This window comes from Jaculus jaculus, chromosome 4, assembly GCF_020740685.1.
Source record: "Jaculus jaculus isolate mJacJac1 chromosome 4, mJacJac1.mat.Y.cur, whole genome shotgun sequence".
NCBI classification, from domain to species: Eukaryota; Metazoa; Chordata; class Mammalia; order Rodentia; family Dipodidae; genus Jaculus; species Jaculus jaculus.
Window position 1 is genome coordinate 179,486,154 of NC_059105.1, and position 22,448 is coordinate 179,508,601.

General features: G+C 43.1%; 1 protein-coding gene across 1 annotated transcript in view; it reads left to right on the top strand.

Annotated features, from left to right (window-relative positions):
- Positions 1–22,448, top strand: part of Tmprss7 (transmembrane serine protease 7) — a 53,324-nt gene that overhangs the window by 26,945 nt on the left and 3,931 nt on the right. The window contains exons 7-15 of the mRNA XM_045148425.1: positions 1,027–1,255; positions 2,849–2,979; positions 4,052–4,164; positions 9,501–9,607; positions 13,771–13,907; positions 16,826–16,933; positions 18,062–18,172; positions 19,267–19,383; positions 20,563–20,734. Of these exons, the coding sequence (XP_045004360.1) occupies positions 1,027–1,255; positions 2,849–2,979; positions 4,052–4,164; positions 9,501–9,607; positions 13,771–13,907; positions 16,826–16,933; positions 18,062–18,172; positions 19,267–19,383; positions 20,563–20,734 (1,225 nt within the window). The remainder of the gene's footprint in view (positions 1–1,026; positions 1,256–2,848; positions 2,980–4,051; positions 4,165–9,500; positions 9,608–13,770; positions 13,908–16,825; positions 16,934–18,061; positions 18,173–19,266; positions 19,384–20,562; positions 20,735–22,448) is intronic.

Below are 22,448 nucleotides of genomic sequence, written 5' to 3' on the forward strand. Positions count from 1 at the left end.
CCGGGATTTTACATTTTTGCTGCTCTCTATGGAGGCCTCATGACTAAGTGTGTTCTTCCACTAAGGCAGCAAACCAAAGCTCGTGATTTGTCATTTTCTCAATCATAGTGGAAACTCTTGCACACGTATTTTCTTAACGTTCTTATAGAAGTCCCAATGCTGAATCCTGTTACCCATGTTGGCTGGTGTGCCTATTCTGGAACCAACTTTTATAAAAAAAAAAATATTTTATTTATTTATTTGAGAGAGAGAAAGAGACTTTTAAAAAATATTTTATTCATTTATTTGAGAGAGAGAAAGAGGCAGAAAGAGAGAGAATGGGTGCACCAGGGCCTCCAGCCACTGCAAAAGAACTCCAGACGCATGCACCACCTTGTGCATCTGGCTAACATGGGTCCTAGAGAATTGAACCAGGATCCTTTGGCTTTGCAGGCAAATGCCTTAACCACTAAGCCCAACTTTTTTTTTTTTTAAATGAGAGTCATACCCAGGACTCTTTGTTTTATGTCTTAAAAATTTTTATTCATCCATTTATTAATTATTTGAAAGAGAGAGAGAGAGAGAGAGAGAGAACCAGGGCTTTCAGGCACTGCAAATGAACTCCAGACGCATGCACCATTTTGTGCATCTGGCTAATGTGGGTCCTGGGGAATCAAACCGGGGTCCTTTGACTTTTGCAGGCAAGTACCTTAACCACTAAACCATCTCTCCAGCACCTGAACCAACTATTTGTCTGACGGGGTCATGTCTTCCTTTCTAGAATGAGAGGTGATCTTACCCCAATTAAAAGACGGACCAAATAGGACAGTTTCTCAAAAGAATAACTAAGCTCGGTACTGTTATCAAAGAGAGGAGAATGAACTCTAGGCTGGCAAGGACAGCAGATGTTCACCACATGACCCTTTTGGTTCATTATTTTTCTGTATTTCTAGAGAAGTCATCCCTTAGCATGAATGAATGAATGGTAGAAAAAAAAACCATAAATAGGCAAATAAATGGAGGAAAAGGTAAATCTTTTCTCCACAGACAAAGGATGCTCTCAGTATTTGTATGCAGATCACCTGAGCCTCCGCTACCCTCTGGAAATCTCTGCAACCTCGGGGACACTCATGTGTCACTTCAAGCTCGTGGCCATAGTGGGCTACCTCATTCGTCTTTCCATTGAATCCATCCAACTTGAAGCTGACAACTGCGTCACTGACTCTCTGACCATCTACGATGCCCTCCTGCCAATCCGGAGCACCATCTTGTACAGGTATATACAGGCTCTCTTGTTGGCATCTTTGAAAAAAACCAATTGTGTATACCCGTGTGGTCAAAGACTGAGCCCCGCTCTATCTAGTAAACCTGATTCTTTATTTCTCTTGTCAGCGTCTGTCAGTGTTGCAGTAAGGTTTGCATTGCTGGTAGAAATCACCCAACCCAGAGAAGCTTATGGGAAAAAAGAGGTTTATTTTGGTTTACAGGATCGAAGGGAAGCTCCATGATGGAAGGGAAAAATGATGGCATGAGCAGAGGGTGGACATCACCCCTAGCCAGCATAAGGTGGACAATAGGAGCAGGAGAGTGTGCCAAACACTGGCAAGGGGAAACTGCCTATAACACCCATAAGCCCACCCCCAACAATACACCACCACCAGGAGGCGTTAATTCCCAATTGCCATCAGATGGGAACCTAGCATTCAGAACACCTGTGTTTATGGGGGACACCTGAATCAAACCACCACAGTCAGATATAATGTTTTTCATTGTAGCACCAAGGTTTTAACATCTGTACAACAAGAACTTTAGCTAATAAATCAAAAGTACATCAGACATTTTGTTTAACTTTCCTTTTATTGTAATGACAATGAAGTTTGCTGTTTGTATAGAATATGAAAATAAATATCCTATGATGCTTCTATCATGTTAGTTAAACAATTAAAATTTTCTTTCTAATTACAAAGATAGGATATGTTCATTATAGAAATTGAGGTCACATAAAATAATAGTTACAGTCTCATTATCCTGCAAGTTTATGTTACATTTTAATATAAATCCTTTATTCCTATAAATGTGAATATAGATACATATACTTATTCATATTTTAATTTTTACTAAATATCTGTTTGTGGGTGAATAATATTTGATAACCTAATAGCAATTGGGACTTTAAGAGAAATTGTTATTTATTATTCACTGTTAAAAGTGTACTTTGGGGGCTGGAGAGATGGCTTAGTGGTTAGGGTGCTTGCCCACAAAGCGTAACGACCTGGGTTCAGTTCCCCATTATCCATTGAAAGCCAGATGCACAAAGTGGCACATGCCTCCGGAATTCATTTGCAGCAGCTAGAGGGCCTCATGTACCCATTCTCTTTGTTTCTTTTCTCTCCCTCTCTTTGCTTGCAATTTTTTTTAAAGAATACTTAAGTTACCTTATTTTCAACAATGGTTACATATGTCACAATGCTTCTCTCTTGTTTATAGCTCCATTCCATCTGTAGATCTCTCTGGCCACTCACTGAGGAAGGCCTTCTGGCTCTGGGAACATGCACAGCAGTGCAGGGTGGAGGCCAGCTTCTTGCATAAGCCACTATTCATGTTTTTTTTTTTTTTTTTTTAGATTTTATTTTTACTTATTTGTTAGAGACAGAGAGAGGGAGAGAGAAAGAGAGAGTGAGAATGGGCACACTAGGGCCTCTAGCCAGTGCCAATGAACTCTAGATGCATGTGCCACCATGTGCATCTGGCTTACATGGGACCTGGAGAATCGAACCTGGGTCCATAGGCTCTGCAGGCATGTGCCTTAAATGCTAAGCCAACTTTCCATCCCCATTATTATTATTATTATTTTTTAATTTGGTTTCAGAATTTGTGAACCCACCAGAACACTAATGTCCTTTGTTTCTACCAACAACCTCATGCTCGTGACACTCAAATCTCCTAATATACGGAGGCTGTCAGGGATCCGAGCATATTTTGAGGTCATTCCAGAACAAAGTAAGTCTGCAATTAAAACGAAGTCACCTTGGGGAGTGTTTGTTATGATGCTACAGTGTTATTTATCCCAAGACTGGGCTATCATGTTACTTAGTCAAGGACTTGGATTCAGAGCCAGGCAGAGGAGGGAGAATAGAGTGAACTTAATAAAGAACTATTAACTTAGAATAAAGATGTCAATTGGAGCCGGGCACGGTGGCGCATGTCTTTAATCCCAGCACCCAGGAGGCAGAGGTAGGACGATCGCCATGAGTTTGAGACCACCCTGAGACTCCATAGTGAATTCCAGGTCAGCCTGGACTAGAGTGAAACTCTACCTGGATAAACAAAAAACAAACAAACAATCAAACAAACAAAAAGATGTCAATTGGGTAATACAAAAAAGAGAAAGATAAGAGAACAGAAAGATTGTAGTTACTATAACTGAGAGCTTGAGAGAGGAGGTCCGCATCTGAAGCTTTGGTTTCTTAGAAGGGCCGTTTGCTGTTCCTGTCTCTTCATCTAGAACTGTTTCCTAAGGCAGTAGGAACATCCTTGTAGGTCTGCCTTAAAAATATAGGGTTTAAAAATAAATATGGAATATGAGGAAAAATATGTTAGCTCAGTATCTGTACAGTGCTATTTCTCTTTTTTAAAAAATAAAAGTTCAGCCAGGCATGGTGACACACACTTTTAATCCCAGCACTCGGAAGCAGAGGTAGGAGGATTGTCAAGACTTTGAGGCCACTCTGAGACTACATAGTGAATTCCAGGTCAGCCTGGGCTAAAGGGAGACTCTACTTCCAAAATCTTCCCCAATGAATGAATAAGTAAATAAAAACTCAAAAATGCACCATCTTGTTAATCAAGAAAATATTTTTTTTTGTTTTTGTTTTTCAAGGTAGGATCTCACTGTAGCCCAGGGTGGTCTTGAACTCATGGTGATCCTCCTACCTCTGAGTGCTGGAACTAAAGGCATGTACCACCACACCTGGCTTGAAATGTGCATTTTTAATTAGAGGAATGTTTGTAGTGTAGTTCCCCATAACCTCCTCATTGCTAATCTTGCATGTGAATATCTTTTGTTTTTCAGAATGTGAAAACACAATATTTGTCAAAGAACTCACTGCCTTTGAAGGGAAAATTTCAAGTCCATATTACCCAAGCTACTATCCTCCAAAATGCAAGTGTACCTGGACATTTCAGGTAGCTTCATTTTATTGGCATCATGAAAAATACTGCTTGTCTATTATTACTAGAATTTCACTTTAAATGTTATGACCTTTATTTCTTTAATTTTTTTTACATTATGAAAGAGTAAGAGAGCAAAAGTAAGTGAGAGAGAGAAATAGAGAGAGAGAGAGAGAGAGAGTAAGTTGGCACTCTAGGGCCTCCAGCCACTGCAGTTGAACTCCAGACATATGTGCCACCTTGTGCACATGTGCAGCCCTGTGTGCATGTGTCGCCTTGTGTGTCTGGCTTACATGCAATCTGGAGAGTCGAACCTGGGTCCTTAGGCTTCACAGCCAAGTGCCTTAACTGCTAAGCCATCTGTCTAGCCCTATAACATTTACTTCTAAGTTATAATCACATTATTATTTTTTTTTACAAAGTTTTAATATTATTAAAATATATTCCCAAGTAAATGAAACATTTCTGGAATTTTGACCCTTGATTGGCAAATTGACTGCTCTCATCAGAGCCAGTCTTATTTCTCTAATGTACTTTTGCTTACTTATGTTTTAAAAATGCAAAGTCATATGATAGAGATCATTAGTCAGTTATTAATTACTTCTCAGTGGGAATTAATAACAATAAAACCTGAGTTAGGCAGTCTGTATTCAGTTGCATATGTAAACCAAAATGTAAAGTCATGAAATACATACTTCCCCCTCTGTTCCTACTTGGGGCATTGTTTACTTTTTCAACTCTTTGTCTTAAAATTATTTTCTCTCTCCTACTGCAGTGCCACAGAGAGACAGGGACAAGTGTCATCATTGCTTATTCAGAGTACATGGTAAAGTCATGGCTCTCTAGTATCACAGTTAGACGTAAGGGGCAAACACGTGCAGCTTCAGCATGTCACTGAATGACTTGCAGTGGGCCAGGCAGCCACTTAATAGTCTGAGAATCTATGAATTTGTAAAACAAAACATTTAACTTCTGCGCTCCTCCAGTAGGGGGAGGTATGTGACAAACAAACAGGTGACATATCCAGTGAGCCCCTTATCTGTGCATTCTGCATATGCTGGTTCGTTCAATAGCTGATTGAATACTTCTATCCTGAACATGCGCAGACCTTATTCTTGCCATGATGCCCCAAACAATATGCCACAGTCATGATTTACATAGCATTTCGTGATACTAGGTAGTTAGGGCAGTCTCAAGATGATTTGAAATGTGCGGAGGGCATGCATAGTTTCTTGTCGATATTATGCCATTTTATAGAAAGGACTTGAGGTCCCATGAAGATTTGGTAACTGATCCTCTTGTATGTAGTATGCCGTGTGGTGATAAAGTGTTACGGAGGATAATAAAATCGGCAAGGTGGGGAGGCTCTATATGGAAACTGTAAATGTGAAGATTGTTTTTATCTTAAATAGGATGGTCAGACAAAGCCTCCCTGGCAAGGGAACATTTGCAGAGAACCTGAGTGAGAAATGGGAGCTACCTTATAGGTTCTAGGGTAAGAATGTTCAAGAAAGAAAATAGCTGAGGGGAGGACGCAGAAGTGGGAGGAAATGTGCATGCATATGTGATTACTTGTGCGTGATCACACCACATAAATAGTTCAAATAACTTCATTATTGGACCCCAGATCTGATGACTGCTCTCAGTGTGCTGATGGCATGCATCCTTAAATTACATACACGTGGGCTGGAGAGAGATGGCTTAGTGGTTAAGCCCTTGCCTGTGAAGCCTAAGGACGCTGGTTTGAGGCTCGATTCCCCAGGACCCACGTTAGCCAGATGCACAAGGGGGCACACGCATCTGGAGTTCGTTTGCAGTGGCTGGAGGCCCTGGCGTGCCCATTCTCTCTCTCTCTCTCTCTGACTCTTTGTCTCTCTGTCTCTCTCAAATAAATAAAAATAAACAAAAAATCACACACACACACACACACACACACACACACACACACACACACGTATATATCTTGACCATTTTCACAATAATTAAGAGACTCCTAGTTCACTAGCAGATTTTCAGGCTCTGAGATCTGAGATGATGGGCGAGCCTGAAGGTTGAGAAGATGAAAGGGGAAGGCGAGGAACAAAATGAAGGATTAGGATTCTGGAAGGAAGACGGAAGGGCTTTAAATTTCTATCTTGCCAGTCCTTCCATAATGCAGTTTTTTTCTTCTTGGGTTACTATGACAGCAAGAAACAAAAAGATGCCCTTTTCAAAAGCCCTGTCAAATATTTGGTATGCCTTAAATGTCAAATAAATGTTGGTTCTGTGATAATCCACAGACGTTAAAATGAAGAGTCCTGAACACTGTTGCTATCAGTAGAATATGGGATCACTTTCTGTTTGGCTACAGGTTAAGGGATGGAAATGCTGTAGAATGAATCTTTACGATGTTGGGAAAACAGGCAACAAACTTGGTGGCTGACACCGTTCCCCCAGAAGCAAGGTTTGTCCTCCTGAGTGGAGTGGGCATGGCGGTTAAATGAAACTGTTCCTCTCTTGGGAGGCTTTGCGCAGCTGCCTGTGCCTCAGCAGCAGCATAATTCTCCCAGTGGAAATTCATGTGAAAATACTATGTTTTTTAAAATATTATTTTATCTATTTTGAGAAAGTGAGATAAGGCATCCAGCCACTGCAAACGAACTCCAGACACATGCATCCCTTTGTGTATCTGGATTACATGGGTACTGGCAAATTGAACCTGGGTCATTAGGCTTTGCAGGCAAGTGCCTTAACCACTAAGCCATCTCCAGCCAGCCATGTTTTTTTTTTTTTAAACCTGGAAAATGGCTTTGAATTTATTAACAACTTTTATGAACAAGATATCAACTTAAGCAACAAAAATACTGACTCATGTCATTGGAAAAAAAATTAATACAAAATTTGGCTTCTGTTCTTCTCAGTCCTTCTTAGTGTCTCGTCCCATTTCCAGTCATGACAAAGAGCAAGGGACAGTCCTTGAAAATACACAGCCACAATTTCATCCTAGTTTAAAGGTCTTATTTGAAAAGGATTAGCTGTTACTTACCTGAACATTTTCCACCCTTTCCTGGGTTTTTATTCCCTCCCCCCAAGAAGTTTGCTTCAGAATCTGAACGTTTCCTAACCTTTGAAGACTTACTGATCTTTTGTCAGCTATACTTTTCTTCTACAAAATAGGAACCATATTACTTGCCTCACAGGCTTATTATAATATTGAAATTAGAGCTGTCTTGTATCTGAGTTACTTCCTTTCAAAATTAGGTGACAAAGGATGGCTAACTATATTTAAGTGTGAGTTGGAAAGAAGCAATTTTGTGCATGTGCGTGCACACACACGCACATACATAACACATACAACAATACATAACTAAAATCAAACATCTGTCAGAGCAATAAATTAATGGATCAAATTCATCTAAAGAAAAGACAGTAAGATCAAATTATAAAATAGGACCTAAAACTTAACTTTGTAGTGTGCTCCAAAGTTACATAGAGCTGAAGATGTAGCTCAGCAGTACAGTGCCTTAAGAGAAGGAAAGGAGCTGGGCGTGGTGGTGCACGCCTTTAATCCAAGCACTAGGGAGGTAGAGGTAGGAGGATCCATGAGTTCAAGGCCACCCTGAGACTGCAGAGTGAATTCCAGGTCAGCTTGGACTACAGCCAGATCCTACCTTGAAAAACCAAAAAGAAAAAAAAAAAAAAAAAGAAAAGAAAAGAAATAACTACACAAATCTGAACATAAAGGGCATGCAGGGAAGTATGTACCAAACGAAAGTAGTTTACAATCTTACAGAACAATGCTTAAACCAGAGCTGCAGCATTCCTGATTTGAAAGTAAGAGTAGAAAGGATTAAAAAGCAGCGATCCACAGGACTGTATTATAACAATATCTTCTTTTAAAAATATTCACTTATTTATTTATTTATTTTGAGAGAGAGAGAGAGAGAGAGAAAGAGAGAGGGAGAGAGAATGGGCTCACCAGGGCCTCCAGCCACTGCAAATGAACTCCAGATGCATGTGCCCCCTTGTGCATCTGGCTTATGTGGATACTGGGGAATCAAACCTGAGTCCTTTGTCTTTGCAGGCAGGCACCTTAACCACTAAGCCATCTTTCCAGCCCATAACAATATCTTGTAGCAAATGACATAGCACTCATATTCACAAAGAAAAATCACTAAGAAATACGAAGGGAAATGGGAAATAAATAAGAGATGTTAATCTTTATCTCCTGTTTGATTGTAGAGGTTGTAGGAGACAATGAAAGGGACTAGGAAGGATATTAAATCATTCAGATGAGTTTATATAAGGAGAACATGCCTGCTAGCAGGTGATTTTGGAACATTCATAAATTTGATTCCAACAAAATCCTTAACAGCAAATTCAAAACACTTGAGGGCAATGTAAACCATGATTTCTTTTTTTAATCTAATCAAGATGAAATTAGAAAACCTGAAAATGGATGAGTCAAATTGAAGTCTCTGGAGATAGAAAAACCTTCTTAAGTAAAATTTCTGCATCAAAGTGAAAATGTAAATGAACACTTTGCATATCAGACATAAAGTGTGTGCCTACTGCACAGTGCAGTAAAAAGGTCAGTTGTGTGTGCTTCAATTCACAGTCGATGCTTTCTCCTTTGACCTTCTCTAAGAAAACCCAGATGTCAGTCAGTAACAAACACCCTTAGGTTTATTTATTTATTTTGAGGCAAGCCCAACAGCCTGGCCTTTTGTTTTTATGAGAGAGAGGTGGGGGGGGGGGAGAGAGAGAGAGAGAGAATTGGCACGCCAGGACCTCCAGGAACTGTAATTGACCTCCAGACGCTTGAGTCAGCTTAGGTGCATGTGTGACCACATAAGCTTGTGCCCCTTTGTGCATCTGGCTTATGTGGGTCCTGAAGAGTAGAACCTGGGTCCTTGGGCTTCGCAGGCAAGCATCTTGACCATGAAGCCGTCTCTCCAGCCCCAAACACTCTTAGGGAATACCCAGATTTAATATGAAGGGGACACAGATTGACTTCTCCTTTGTATAAGGAAGCTGAATGATGCCACAAGTAAGGCACAACATTATGTTTGTCAACCAGGGAAACTGCTTGCACTCATTACCAAATGTGTGTTTTCAGCAACACTGCAGTGCCTCACCCAGCTCTACCTGGGGACCCACCAAGGCTCCTTGAGCATCTGGCCAGGCATCATGCTCTTTTGTCCATTTGGGGGAACTGGTCTACCCCAGAAAGGACCACAGAACACCAAGAGAACACGCTTACAATAACCGAGTGAGGGGAAGAGTACTGAGTGACCAGGAACATTTCAGCTTGAAACGTGTTCTTTAGCTGAAGCCCTTTTCTGATGTGATGTTCGTTGTTTTTTTTTCAGACTCCCCTATCAACTCTTGGTATCGCCCTGAAATTCCACAACTATTCAATTACTAAGAAGAGTATGAAAGGCTGTGAGCACGGATGGTGGGAAATTAATGAGCACATGTAAGTGATTTTCACATAAAAGGAACCTGGTGAGACGCCCACAGCCTTGGGCTCCTTGTCTCCAAAGACTTTGTAGTTAAGAAACTTGTACAAGGTCAGCCAGCTCCTGGTGACACGGGCTGATTCAGATCTGTGTCTTGGGGCTTCTACTGCCTCTCCACTCTGCCACTGGATGATCCATGATTAGATTCTTCTTGTCATAAAAACCCTTTCGGAAGATGAAGTTTTCAAATCCTGGAGCCACTGAGAAAACTAACAAATAATAGCTGCTCTGGTGTAAGAGGCCGTGAGCCAATTTGATGTGATAGGAGAGGCCTGATGGAACTGGTGAGACCCTAAGACTAGGCACTGGGTTGAGACTGATCAGAAAGAAACTCAGAGACATGCACATCCTTGAGCCAATCAAGGAGGTCCCTATTCATTCTCTCTCTCTCTCTGTCTATTCCTTAGATATTGTTGATTTGCTTCTGAAACTGTAACAGGCTTTCAATAAAATTCCTGTCTCACAGCATAGCTACTTGGTTCACTTTTAGAGATGCATCCAATTAGTTTTTCTCATTGTAATTCCATCAGCAAAACCTTCTCTTCATAAGCATTTTCCTCAAATGACCAACCTGCTCTTAGGTCCTTTAGTGTCCACTTGCAAAACAGTCACTGGTCCTATCTTCACTGGAAGAGAATCTTTGAGATTTAAAGGCATCCTTAAATCCAGTAGTAAAATGTAACCTGTATTCCTTTGGGGAACCAAGTATTTATTAGTTTGGAGTAAGAAGATCTGGGTTCAAATTCTGATACTATCTGAAATTTAGTACTTATATTAGCTAGGATGCATTATTTAATATCTTTGATTTGGGGGATATAACAAGGTTTTTATCAGGTTACTTCTATTAGTATCCAGTCAAATAATACAAACTATATTGGAAAATATTGGATATTAATGTGAATAACAATACTGTTTTGGAAATAACATTGGTTGAATAAGTACTTGGGATATGCCCCAAAACTTTACAGATATTCCATTTTGGTATGCCATGCACATAGAGACAGACCTAAGGCACAGACTTTCACAACATCTTTTGTGAAGTTGTAAGTCTAAAGATGAACTGTGCTTTGAGAAAGGGAGAAAAATTTTCTACTAAGTAATGACAGCCCAGGGTGTTAGGTCTCTTCCCAAGAAATACGAGGAAAGCTCTCTGACCCAAATACCTTCCCGGAAGGGACAGTTCTTCCCAAGAGCTGGCTGAAGTCCTTGCAGATTTATGTGATACAGTGCTCGGGACTTAAATCCCCAGCCTTTTCGGTACCTGTCCTGTTATATTCAGACATCCTGCTGAGAAGTTGGTCTAAGGGAATTAGGGCTAACAGCCACTGGAGGAAACAGGAGATTTTCTTTTTTTTCTGAACTATTCAGAGAACATGGAGTGAGGTCTGCGTATTCAGGACAGCTGGAATGTTGCATTAGAACCCTGGAGGATTTGATAAAACTAGCCTTGTACGACTTTGGTGTGCTGGAACGTGCTAGAGTTTAGCATCCCGCCAGCTTGTGTATAATCTCTGGTTCTTACTGTTTGCTACTTAAACTTTAACAAGTACCTCACTTCTTTCAGTCTCACTTGCATTATTCATCATATGTCTGTACTTAAAATGTACACTGACTTTGGCTGGCTTTTCTTCAACTGCTGACACTTTAGGCTTTCCTTCCATAACCACCATCATTCTCCATGACATGTGAGAACCCTTGAAACTCCAGTCCAAACATGATGCAAAGGTTCCTTTCCTCTTGCTTCTCCCTTCACATGTGTTATTGACTTTTCTTATTGCTGTGACAAAAATATGTGGCAGAAGGAACTTAGGGGGGAAAGGGTATATTTTGGCTTACAGTGTCAGGGGATTTATTTATCATGGAAAAGAAGACATGGTAGCATGAACGTCTCATTTTTGTAACAGGAATACAAGGAAGTAGTTTCACTGTGGCAGGTGATCGGGAAGCAGAGAGACAGGAAACAGCCAGGGACAATGGACCTCAGTGGCTCACTTCCTCCAATTAGGTTCCACCTCCTAAAGCTGTGACATGTTCCCACAACAGCACCACCAGCAGAGGACCAAGCATTCAAACACATGAGGCTATAGGGAACACTGCACATTCAACCATTCCAGAGGGGAGCTCATCTTTGTAAGAAAATTCTAGATGGTGATGGAGAGCCCCAAAAGAAAAAAAAAATCACTCATACACACACACACACACATTCATAGTCATTGTGTTTTCAGAACACAAGATTCTTGTCTCAAGACCAAGTAAAGTAGCCTTTGCCCTCCAAAGCTTAGCTTGGCTTTAAAGTACCTCTCAGAGTCTGGTTCCAACTTGTCCTGGTGGTTCCCTCAGCCACCATCTTTTCCTTGTGGTTCAGAAGCTGGCCTAGCACCTTCTGTAAAGGCCCAGCAGAAAGCTAGCTTCTTTTAGATGGTTTCAGTTAGGAAGAGAGGACCAAAGAGAGAACAGTTGCCACCCAGGCTTAGGCAGGAATAAAACTTGTGTCTGATGGAGACACATCTACAACAGCTGCAGTGGCCCCTGCTGCCCACAAGCTAGCACAGTAACCTCAGTGGGCACCTTCACTTCTTAGGTGGAATGTCCCTAAAACCTGTTCTTTAAATCTACAAACCAACCAATCCAGTCTTCCCCTTATATCCCTCAATCTGGTGAAAGAATCCATTTCCTCCCCGCTCCCCTGTGTATTTTTTTTTTTTTTTTGAGAGAGAGAGAGAGAGAATGGACACACCAGGGCCTCAGCCACTGCAATCAAACTCCAGATGCACATGCCACCTTGTGCATCTGGCTTACGTGGGTCCTGGGGAATTGAACTGAGGTCCTTTGGCTTTTGCAGGCAAGTGCCTTAACCACTAAGCCATCTCTCCAGCCCCTGTTTTATTTTTTTTAAATCAATTCTTTGTTAAGAATAGCACATGACCCAAACTTGGGGCTCATAAATCTGGGCGATCCCCCTGAACCCAGAAATTCTGCATCACTTTCCGTTCCTGAACTTCAGCTACTTGCAAAGACTATTCCTGAATCACACGTGCCTGCCCATTCCCTGTTTTCTTCGTGGATTGTCCATGTCCCTGAATGCCAGTGTCGCACCCATGGAATGCATGGAGTTCCCACATGCTTTGGCATCCTAGTGTGCTTGACGTTCATGGACTGCGGAGGAGTGCCATCCCCAAGCCTTGTTTCCCACAGACACCTGGCAGGGTTCGCACTGCAAAAAGCCTCGCCCACATAGGGTGGTAACCTAATTTACCATGGCTTATAATAATATTCCATACTCCATTAACCACAGTACTCATGTGTAAGAATTACTAACCAGAGGGACATTTACTAAAACAGATACCGGGAACCCTGCTGGCATTACGTGGTAAGAAGTGAAGAAAACAGTCAAGTTGAGGGACTGCTGTAGATCCACACAATTCCTTCGAAATTTGGCCAAGGACAAGTCTTGCAGTACACACCAGATTTCAATTTTGATTGAATTAATGTTGTTTTCTTTTGCTTCGAGTGTTGATGCAATTCTTAGCATATTTTAAAGCTGAGCTCAAAGATTCCACTGTGTTCTACAGAGAGGTTTGGGGATGAAAGCAAAATTCTTGTTACATATCATTATTATTATTATTTTAAACTTTTTGTTTATTTTTAATTTATTTATTTGAGAGCGAGAGAGAGAGAGAGAGAGAGAGAGAGGCGGAGAGCGAGAGACAGAATGGGCATGCCAGTGCCTCCAGCCACTGCAAAGGAACTCCAGATGTGTGCGCCCCCTTGTGCATCTGCCTAATGTGGGTCCTAGGAAATTGAGCCTCAAACCGGGGAGCTTAGGCTTCAGAGGCAAGCGCTTAACCGCTAAGCCATCTCTCCAGCCCTATTATTATTATTTTTTTTTTTACAGTGAAAAACTGAAAGCATTAAGTCCACAGTTCTGACTTACAGCATTGGTGAAGAAAGCAGCGAGCTGATGGGCCCTCTCTCCTCATTCTATTTAGCAAAAGAGAAACCTCAAGGGGGCAGAGTTACCAATGGTAGTCCCACAGCGTGGACATAACTGCTGTTAGCTGTAGTGTTAAGCATCCCAGGGTCCCCGGCCGCTCGGCCTCCCTGACTCGTGTCCTCTCAGGTACTGCGGCTCGTACGTGGATCACCAGACCATCTTCCGGGTGCCCAGCCCCCTGGCTCACCTTCAGCTCCAGTGTACGGCCCGGCAGTCTGACAAGCCGCTTTTGGTAGAATATGGCAGCTACAACATCAGCCAACGTAAGTCTGGGAACAGCTCTTAGGACAATCTAACAAGTTGCTAAATAACTCTTTATATCTCAAAATCTTAAGAATTTAAGGCATGGATACAGCTTTATTATTATTTCTGGTTATGCGTTGCTCTTTTAAATAGATAAGTAAATATGCAATACAAAATAATAAATGATATGTAAAATTTTATATATATATATATATTGAACTTTTTATATATTGAACTTTTTCATATATTGAACTTTTTATTTATTTATTGTTTATTTTATTTTATTTATTTATTTTTTAACAGATTTTATTTATTCATTTGACACAGAGAGAGGGAGGGAGGGAAGGAGGGAGGGAGGGAGAGAAAGAGAGAGAGAAAGAGAGAGAGAAAGAGAGAGAGAATGGGCACTCCAGGGCCTCTAACCACTGCAAATGAACTGCAGACATGTGTGCCACCATGTGCATGTGGCATATGTGGACCTAGAGAATCAAACCTGGGTCCTTGTGCTTTGCAGGCAAGCATCTTAACTGCTAAGCCATTTCTCCAGCCCAAAAGCTGTTTTTTTTTTTAAATTTATTTATGAGAGAGGGGGTGGGGAGAGAATGGGCACACCTCGGTCTCCAGCCACTGAAAACGAACTCCAGATACATGTGCCACCATGTGCATTTGGCTTACGTGGGTTCTGGGGAGTTGAGCCTCGAACAAGGGCTCTTAAGCGTCACAGCAAGGGCTTAACTGCTAAGCCATCTCTCTAATCCTAAAGTTATATATATTGTAAGTTGTAGAAGATATAATTTAACTTTTTGACATGACTAATTTATTGTTGAAATATAAGTTCACCTATCACATTTTTTGTTTTGTTTGTTTTCAAGGCAAGGTTTTACTCGAGCTCAGACTGACTCAGAACTCACTCTGTAGCCCTAGGCTGGCCTTGAACTCACTGTGATCCTCTTACCTCCCAAGTTCTGAGAATAAAAGGCATGCACCACTATGCCTGGAGCACATCATTTCTAAAATATAAGCAAAAGTCACAAACTCGCTTTTTGTTTGGCCTTTCTTTTTTTTGGTTTGTTTGTTTGAGACATGCTGTCATTATGCAGCCCTGGCCGACCTGGAACTATGTCAGCCATACTGCCCTTGAATTTGTGTCCATCTCCCCGCCTCAGCCTCCTGGGTGCTGGTACGTGTTGCCTACCCACCGTGCTATTTCCTTTGCTGGCCATAATTCTTTGTAAATACGATGTTTAGAGCAACATATAATGGATCCGTGGCTGACAGTTAGGATTCTCTTTGGCCAATGATGACTAGGGGGGGGTTGGTTGAAAGGGTTCAAATATCAGCTTTCACAATACTGAGCTTGGAGTTCACCCTAGAATCTACTGGGAACAGTGGCTAGGAAGTAGTTCACAGAAAAAGTAAGGTTTACCGGAAGTCTTTGAAGTTGCAGAGTGTAGATAATGACTTGGAGAAAGTCTAGACCTGTTTGCAAAGGTCACTCACTGGAGTTCATGAGGATGTGTGACTTCAGAGAAAGCTCCTTCGGGCCAGGCGTGGTGACGCACACCTTTAATCTCAGTACTCGGGAGGCAGAGGTAGGAGGATCGCCATGAGTTCGAGGCCACCCTGAGACTACATAGTGAATTCCAAGTCAGCCTGAGCTAGAGGGAGACCCTACCTCCAAAAACCAAAATAAATACATAAATACATAAAGAAAGAAAAAAGAAAAAAGCAGGCTCCTTCAGACCACTTTCATCTCTGCCAACCCCCAACAACATATCTGCTTCTGGAGGAGAATGTGACCCCCAGACTGTCCAAACTTCCCATCCATCCACACACGGCGATAGTGAGCTGCCTTATTCCAGCGGGCCACCAACTGCGTTTGTGAACCAGGGTTACAGTAGCTAGCCTGACCATGCGTTCTCCTCGTTCTCTCACACAGAGAGAGCGTTTGTTATCTCTGATGTATTTTATCTATTGGCCAGGCTCAGTGATTGAGGCCGGGAACAGATGGCGGGAACAGAGCTTTGGCAAGCAGTGGGGCTGATTTGAAAAGAATGCTGGGTAGCGAGGTAGGAGGCAGGCGTCCTTAGCATTGCCCTCGGCACTCATCTCTCGAGGTTCAACTTCTGCAGGATTAATTTGCCTTTTTTTTTTTCTCTCTTTTAAATCATGATTTTTTTTTTGTCTCTTAATTACTCATAGTCTTGACTGGGTGGAGAAATGATATAATTATTTCCATCTTCTTGTCAAGCCCCTAATCAATTAATGCTTTGTAATTCTTTGCTAATGTGGTCGGATGATTTTTAGAAACCTAGCCACAAGTTTCTAGTTTTAAAATTTTTATTTATTTATTTGAGTGTATGTGTGTGTGTGGTATACCTTGGTCTCTTACCACTGCAAGAGGACTCCAGATGCATGTACCACTTTAACAAGAAATTGTTCATTTATTTACTTATTTACTTATTTAGTTATTGTTTTTGGTTTTTCGAGGTGGGGTCTCACTCTCGCCCAGGCTGACCTAGAATTCACTATGGAGTCTCAGGGTGGCTTCGAACTCACAGCGATCCTCCTGCCTGTGCCTCCTGAATGCTGGGATTAAAGGCGTGCGCCACCACGCCCGTCACTTATTTATTTATTTGAGAGCGACAGACAGAGAAAGAGAGAATGGACACGCCAGGGCCTCCAACCACTGCAAACTAACTGCAGATACATGTGCCACCTTGTGCATCTGGCTTACGTGGGTCCTGGGGGATAGCGTTCAGGCAAATGCTCAACTGCTAAGCCATCGCTCCAGTTCCCAGGTGCCACTTGTAGGTACAGCCTTTCATGGGTGTTGGGGAATTGAATTTGGGCCATCGGGCTTTGCAAGAAAGTGCCTTTAACCACTGAAGAATCTCCTCACCCCAAACTTTCTACTTTTCTTTTTCATTGCCTCTAGCCTGCCCTGTTGGATCTTTCAGATGCTCCTCCGGCTTGTGTGTCTCGCAGGCCCAGCGCTGTGATGGAGTAAATGACTGTTTTGACGAAAGTGACGAGCTCTTCTGTGGTAGGCATTGCAGCTTTTATTTTGACATCATGATGAGGAAGAAACTTCCCTGAGCCGCTGCGGCTGCTGCGCCTAGCGTTGTCTCTGGAGTTGCTGTCTTCCACTATGGAGCAAGCTCTCCCAAAACTCAGTGGCTTGAACCAATCAGTCATTCTTTTTTTATTTTTATTTTTTATTTTTTTGAGGTAGAGTCTTGCTCTAGCCTACGCTGACTCAGAATTCACTATTTAGTCTCAGGATGGCCTTGAACCCATGGTGATCCATCTCTGCCTCCTCAGTGCCAGGATTAAAGGCATCTGCTACCATGCCTGGCTATTTAAAAGAATATTGCTGAGTATGGTGGCACGTGCCTTTAATCCCAGCACTCGGGAGGCAGAGGTAGGAGGATAGTTGTGAATTCAAGGCCAGCCTGGGATTACAGTTTAGCCTTGGCTACAGTGAGACCCTACTTAGAATCTTCCCCCACCCTGCAAAAAAAAAAAAGCCCATCCTATTTATTTATTTATTATTTATCTACTTATGTGCGTGTGGTTTTGTGTGGATTGCTAAGGAATTGGATCTAGGCCAGAAGTCCTTTCAGACAAGCACTTTTTTTTTTTTTTTGGTTTCTCGAGATAGGGTCTCACTCTAGCTCAGGCTGACCTGGAATTCACTATGGAGTCTCAGGGTGACCTTGAACTCATAGCAATCCTCCTACCTCTGTCCCCCAAGTGCTGGGATTAAAGGCGTGTGCCACCACGCCCAGCTCAGACAAGCACTTTTAAACGCTAACCATCTTCGTAGAGCCTCACCACTCATTCCTAGTAGACAGGTTCAACCCACATAATAGCTGATGGTAATTATTTCCCTTAAAATAGACAACTTGTAGTGCCTTGTCAACGTGAAATTAAACCAGACCACCAGATTTTAACACATTTACACCAAGCAGGAATGAGATCTGACACACTCAAGCGCATGCAATTACACCAACGTTTAAACATCTGCTTCTTCTCACAGACATGGTCAGTTTAGAGGAAAATGTAGTTTTGTTTGTCCTGTTCACGGTTTGTCCCTGTAGAGGGGCGCCGCTGGTCATCTGGAAGCACGGCTGATGTCTTGCCTTCGTGACTTTTCTGCCTCTCGTTCTAGTAACCCCCAGGCCTGCCTGCAACACCAGCTCCTTGTGGCAGCCCGGTCCTCTGGAGTGTGACGGCGTCAGGGACTGTCCGGATGCTCGGGATGAGCAGAACTGCACTCAGAGTGAGCAGGGGCGCCTGGGGCCTCTTGTTCTTCCTGTAGAACCTTCTAGATCAGAACCAAACACCTTTGCTGGGTTTAGGGTGATGACCTTGGCCCAGTTTTTGCAGAGCTTTCCCAGTTTTAGTGTGGAAATCCCTTGTTCTTGGACTCCCCTGTGGCCTAGAAAAAAATGAGACACTTGCTGGGGGGCGGAGTGGTGTGTGCGTGCCTCTGTGTGTGTGTGTGTGTGTGTGTGTGAATCCTGACAGACTTTCATTGTTTTGCTTTCACATTATTGAGTTGTAGGCCACTGAGGCTCTGTCATACAGGAATCTGCCTGATACTTTGAAATGTCACCAATTGTACCCACTGTGGTAATGTCTAACACCAGGGTTGTGAGCAAATGTGATGTAATTCAGTTTCTGTTCATTGTTCAGCTCCTTAATGATCTAAAAGGTCTGAATGTGGCAAGAGATTTTGCTAAGAAAGATTTTTTTTTTTTTTTTGAGAATAAGATCATACAATAGCAGAGGCCTAGCAATGGTGTCTAACCTCTTGACACAGTGGCATAATGTCATCTATGAATGTGTTGCGTGTGGCTCTTGGGCCACGGGTTGGATATGCTCTGAAGGCCATTAATGTAGCTAACCCTTTTTGCATCTTTCTTGCCTTGGAAGTAGAGAGAGAGAGAGAGAATGGTTGCTCTGATTTTCAATGGGTGAGCCACTGGCCTCTCCTCCATGGCTCTGCCTAGGTAAGGGCCACTTTGGGATGGTGCTGCTTCCTTTCTCCAAGCAGCAACCTGTCATTAACCTGCTCCTTGTGGAGTTCAGGGCCATTCACTCAAATCAGTTTATAGCTAGACAAAACGCTGTTTCTGGGACTGGAGGGATGCCTTAGCGGTTAAGGCATTTGCCTGCCAAAGCCAAAGGATCCTGGTTCGATTCTCCAGGATCTACGTAAGCCAGATGCACAAGGGTGCATGTGTCTGGAGTTTGTTTGCAGTGGCTGGCGGTCCTGGCACGCCCATTCTCCCTCCCCCTCTCTCTTTCTCAAATAAATAGGTAAATAAATAAAAAGTATATAAATTTCTTTCTTCTTTCATTCACACATAGGCATTCCATGTACAAACAGGACTTTCAAATGTGGCAATGCTGTTTGCTTTAGGAAACAAAATGCAAAGTGTGATGGGATTGTGGATTGCCCAGATGGAAGTGATGAAGAGGGCTGCAGTGAGTACAAATATGTGCTTCTCATTCCCCTATTTCCTCTTCCTTTATCCCTTTTCCATTCCTGTTCCCTTCTGGGTATAAGCACCCTGACTTATAGAGGTTGCCTCGGAGCCAGAGGATAACAGCAAAATTGGTGAATTGAGCCTTGAATTGCTTCAGAGAAATAAGAACTCTGGAGTTTTATTCCATCTTCTTTCCTTCTTTTTTAAATTTTTTTGTTCATTTTTATTTATTTATTTGAGTGTGACAGAGAGAGAGAGAGAGAGAGAGAGAGAGAGAGAGAGAGAGAGAGAGAGAGAGAATGGGCACACCAGGGCTTCCAGCCACTGCTAACAAATTCTAGACACGTGCGCCCCCTTGTGCATCTGGCTAATGTGGGTCCTGGAGGATTGAGCCTTGAACTGGGCTCCTTAGGCTTCACAGGCAAGTGCTTAACCACTAAGCCATCTCTCCGGCCCTCATCTTCTTTCTTGATACTAGCCATCAACACATTCAATGTTTATGAGAACTTTCATTTCTAGAAGTACAGCTCCAGGAAGATCTTAAAATAATCTGTGAGAAAATAAACAGGAACTCAGGGCGCGACTTGGAGCTATGCCTCGTGTTGTGAGCAATGTCCAGTGCTCGCTCTTTCTTTAGCTAAGGCCTGAGAGCCGTAATTCGCCATATGTTCCACTTAGTCACGTGTCCTATAATTAGCCATGTGGCGTCCATGCCATTTACGCAGGGAAGCAATTGCTCTGATAACTAGTTTTATAAGTAGATTTTCATTTGTCCTGGCCTTATGCATTCTCTCTTCAGTGCTTTCTCATAGATCTGTGCTTGGGAGCTGTTCTCAGTTTGGCTGCCTCGGACGCTTCCCTTGTTCTTTCTTCCTAGCACCCCGACTCCCCGGGCTCCTGCTCAGAGGGTGCAGCTCTCACCACCCGTGCCTCCTCCCTCACAGGCAGCACGGTGCAGAGGCTCCATGTCAGGACATGTTTCAGCAGGGCAGGAATTCTTGGTACTGGTTTCAAACAGACCCGTAGATTCCCTCTCACCTAGATAAGGCCAAGCTTTCGAACTGTTTGCTTGATGAGTCAGTTTCCACTCCAGCCATAAACCTGATGGAGTTTGTAGTTTTCATCCCCTGCCCCCCGGAATCTACCTTCAATTCTTATGACCCTTTCTCCCCTAAAGGCTGCAACAGGGGATCCTCTTCCCTCCACCGCATCGTGGGGGGCTCTGACTCCCAAGAAGGGGCCTGGCCTTGGCAGGTCAGTCTCCACTTCGTGGGAACAGCCTACTGTGGGGCTTCAGTCATCTCCAGGGAGTGGCTTCTGTCCGCGGCCCACTGTTTCCATGGGAACAGGTAGGGCATCGAATGCTTCCCCTCCAGTGCACCCCCTGACTACAGAGCAGGCATTTGATCTCCAGCAGTGGAAAGACACCCCCTTTGAGGACGATCAGTTTTGTTGGTCTTCCGGTTTTTGGCTTGCTGGTTGGTTTTGGTGGAGAGGACCAGCTGTGCGCCGCTGTTGTCTGAGGCTTAAAGAACCCAGGGACACATCAAGAGAGTGACTATGATCTTACTAGCCTGAGGTCAGTAAAGATGGGCTGTCCAGTCATGGGGGGAGACCTCAGGCACTGTGTGGAGAATGTGCAGCACCCAAGGATGGCTGGAGTACCGAGACCCCTGTAGATGAAGAAGGGATCCTAGGTAGGTCTATGAGAACTGACATTGGAAGGGGCCTGCCTGCCTTTGCCAATAAGATTATCATGAGGTGTGTTCCTCCATCTAAGGGTGAAAAGAACGCATAGAAAACAATCTCACTTAAAATTCAAACCTATCTGAGATCAGCTGAGATATGAAAATGATATCATTTTACATTGTGGATCTCAGTTATTTATTTTTGAGACAGAGAGAGGGAGAGAAAGAGGCAGATGGAGACAGAGAGAGAATGGGCGCACCGAGGCCTCCAGCCACTGCAAATGTTTGAACTCCAGACGTCTGCACCACCGTGTCCATCTGGCTTACATGGATACTGGGGAATTGAACCTGGGTCTTTTAGGCTTTACAGGCAAATGCTTTAATCACTAAGCCATCTCTCCAGCCCCATTATTGTGGATTTTTTTAAAGTGGAGTATTTCAATGAAATGATGCAATTTGAGTGGGTTTGTGTGTTGGGGGGGCATGCTTTGGGATCTGTGGTGCACTCATTGATGTCAGTTCAGCTGATTAGTGTGCATATCCCTTGGACTGTGTCCTCGTTTTTCTTCCAAAGCTTCCCTATTCTCTTATCCCCCACCCTGGCTTCTACAAGGGAGCTGATGTAGACTGAAGCATCCTGGGGAGAATGCAAGTCCCCCTGTGGTGACTTGAGCAAGGACAGAGGTGGGGCTAAGATTAGAACCATGGATGGACTGAGGTTGGAGGTGGAGATGGCTGTTTCTGGCAGTGGTCAAACTTCAGGAGCCAGAGCAGTGAGTTAAAAAGCTTCTGGTAGTTTGCAAGGGGTTTTGTTAAGTTCCTGCTTAAAGCACTTCAATCTCTAGTACCTTAAGTTCCTATCAGTTGAATTTTGGAGAGGGGCCCCTGGACAACAACTTAGTGGTCTTGTGTGTCTACAGCAAATGCTCTTGTTGGTGTGAATTGGGAAAGTATAGCAAATTAAGGCTAGTCATCAGCATTCTTTTTTTTAAAAAAATATTTATTTATTTGAGAGTGACAGATGGAGAAAGAGACAGAGGAGAGAGAGAGAGAGAGAGAGAGAAAGAGAGAGAGAGAGAGAAAGAGAGAGAGAGAGAGAGAGAGAGAGAGAGAAAATGGATGCACCAGGGCCTCCAGCCACTGCAAACAAACTCCAGATGCGTGTGCCACCTTGTGCATCTGGCTAACGTGGGTCCTGGGGAATCGAGCCTCAAACCGGGGTCCTTAGGCTTCACAGACAAGTGTTTAACCACTAAGCCATCTCTCCAGCCCAAGGCTAGTCACCAGCATTCCTGATCTGGGTGCAGTTCCTGAAACATCAGAGGACAGGAGATTACTTACGATGTTATTGAGGGAATTCTTTTTCTTTCTTTCT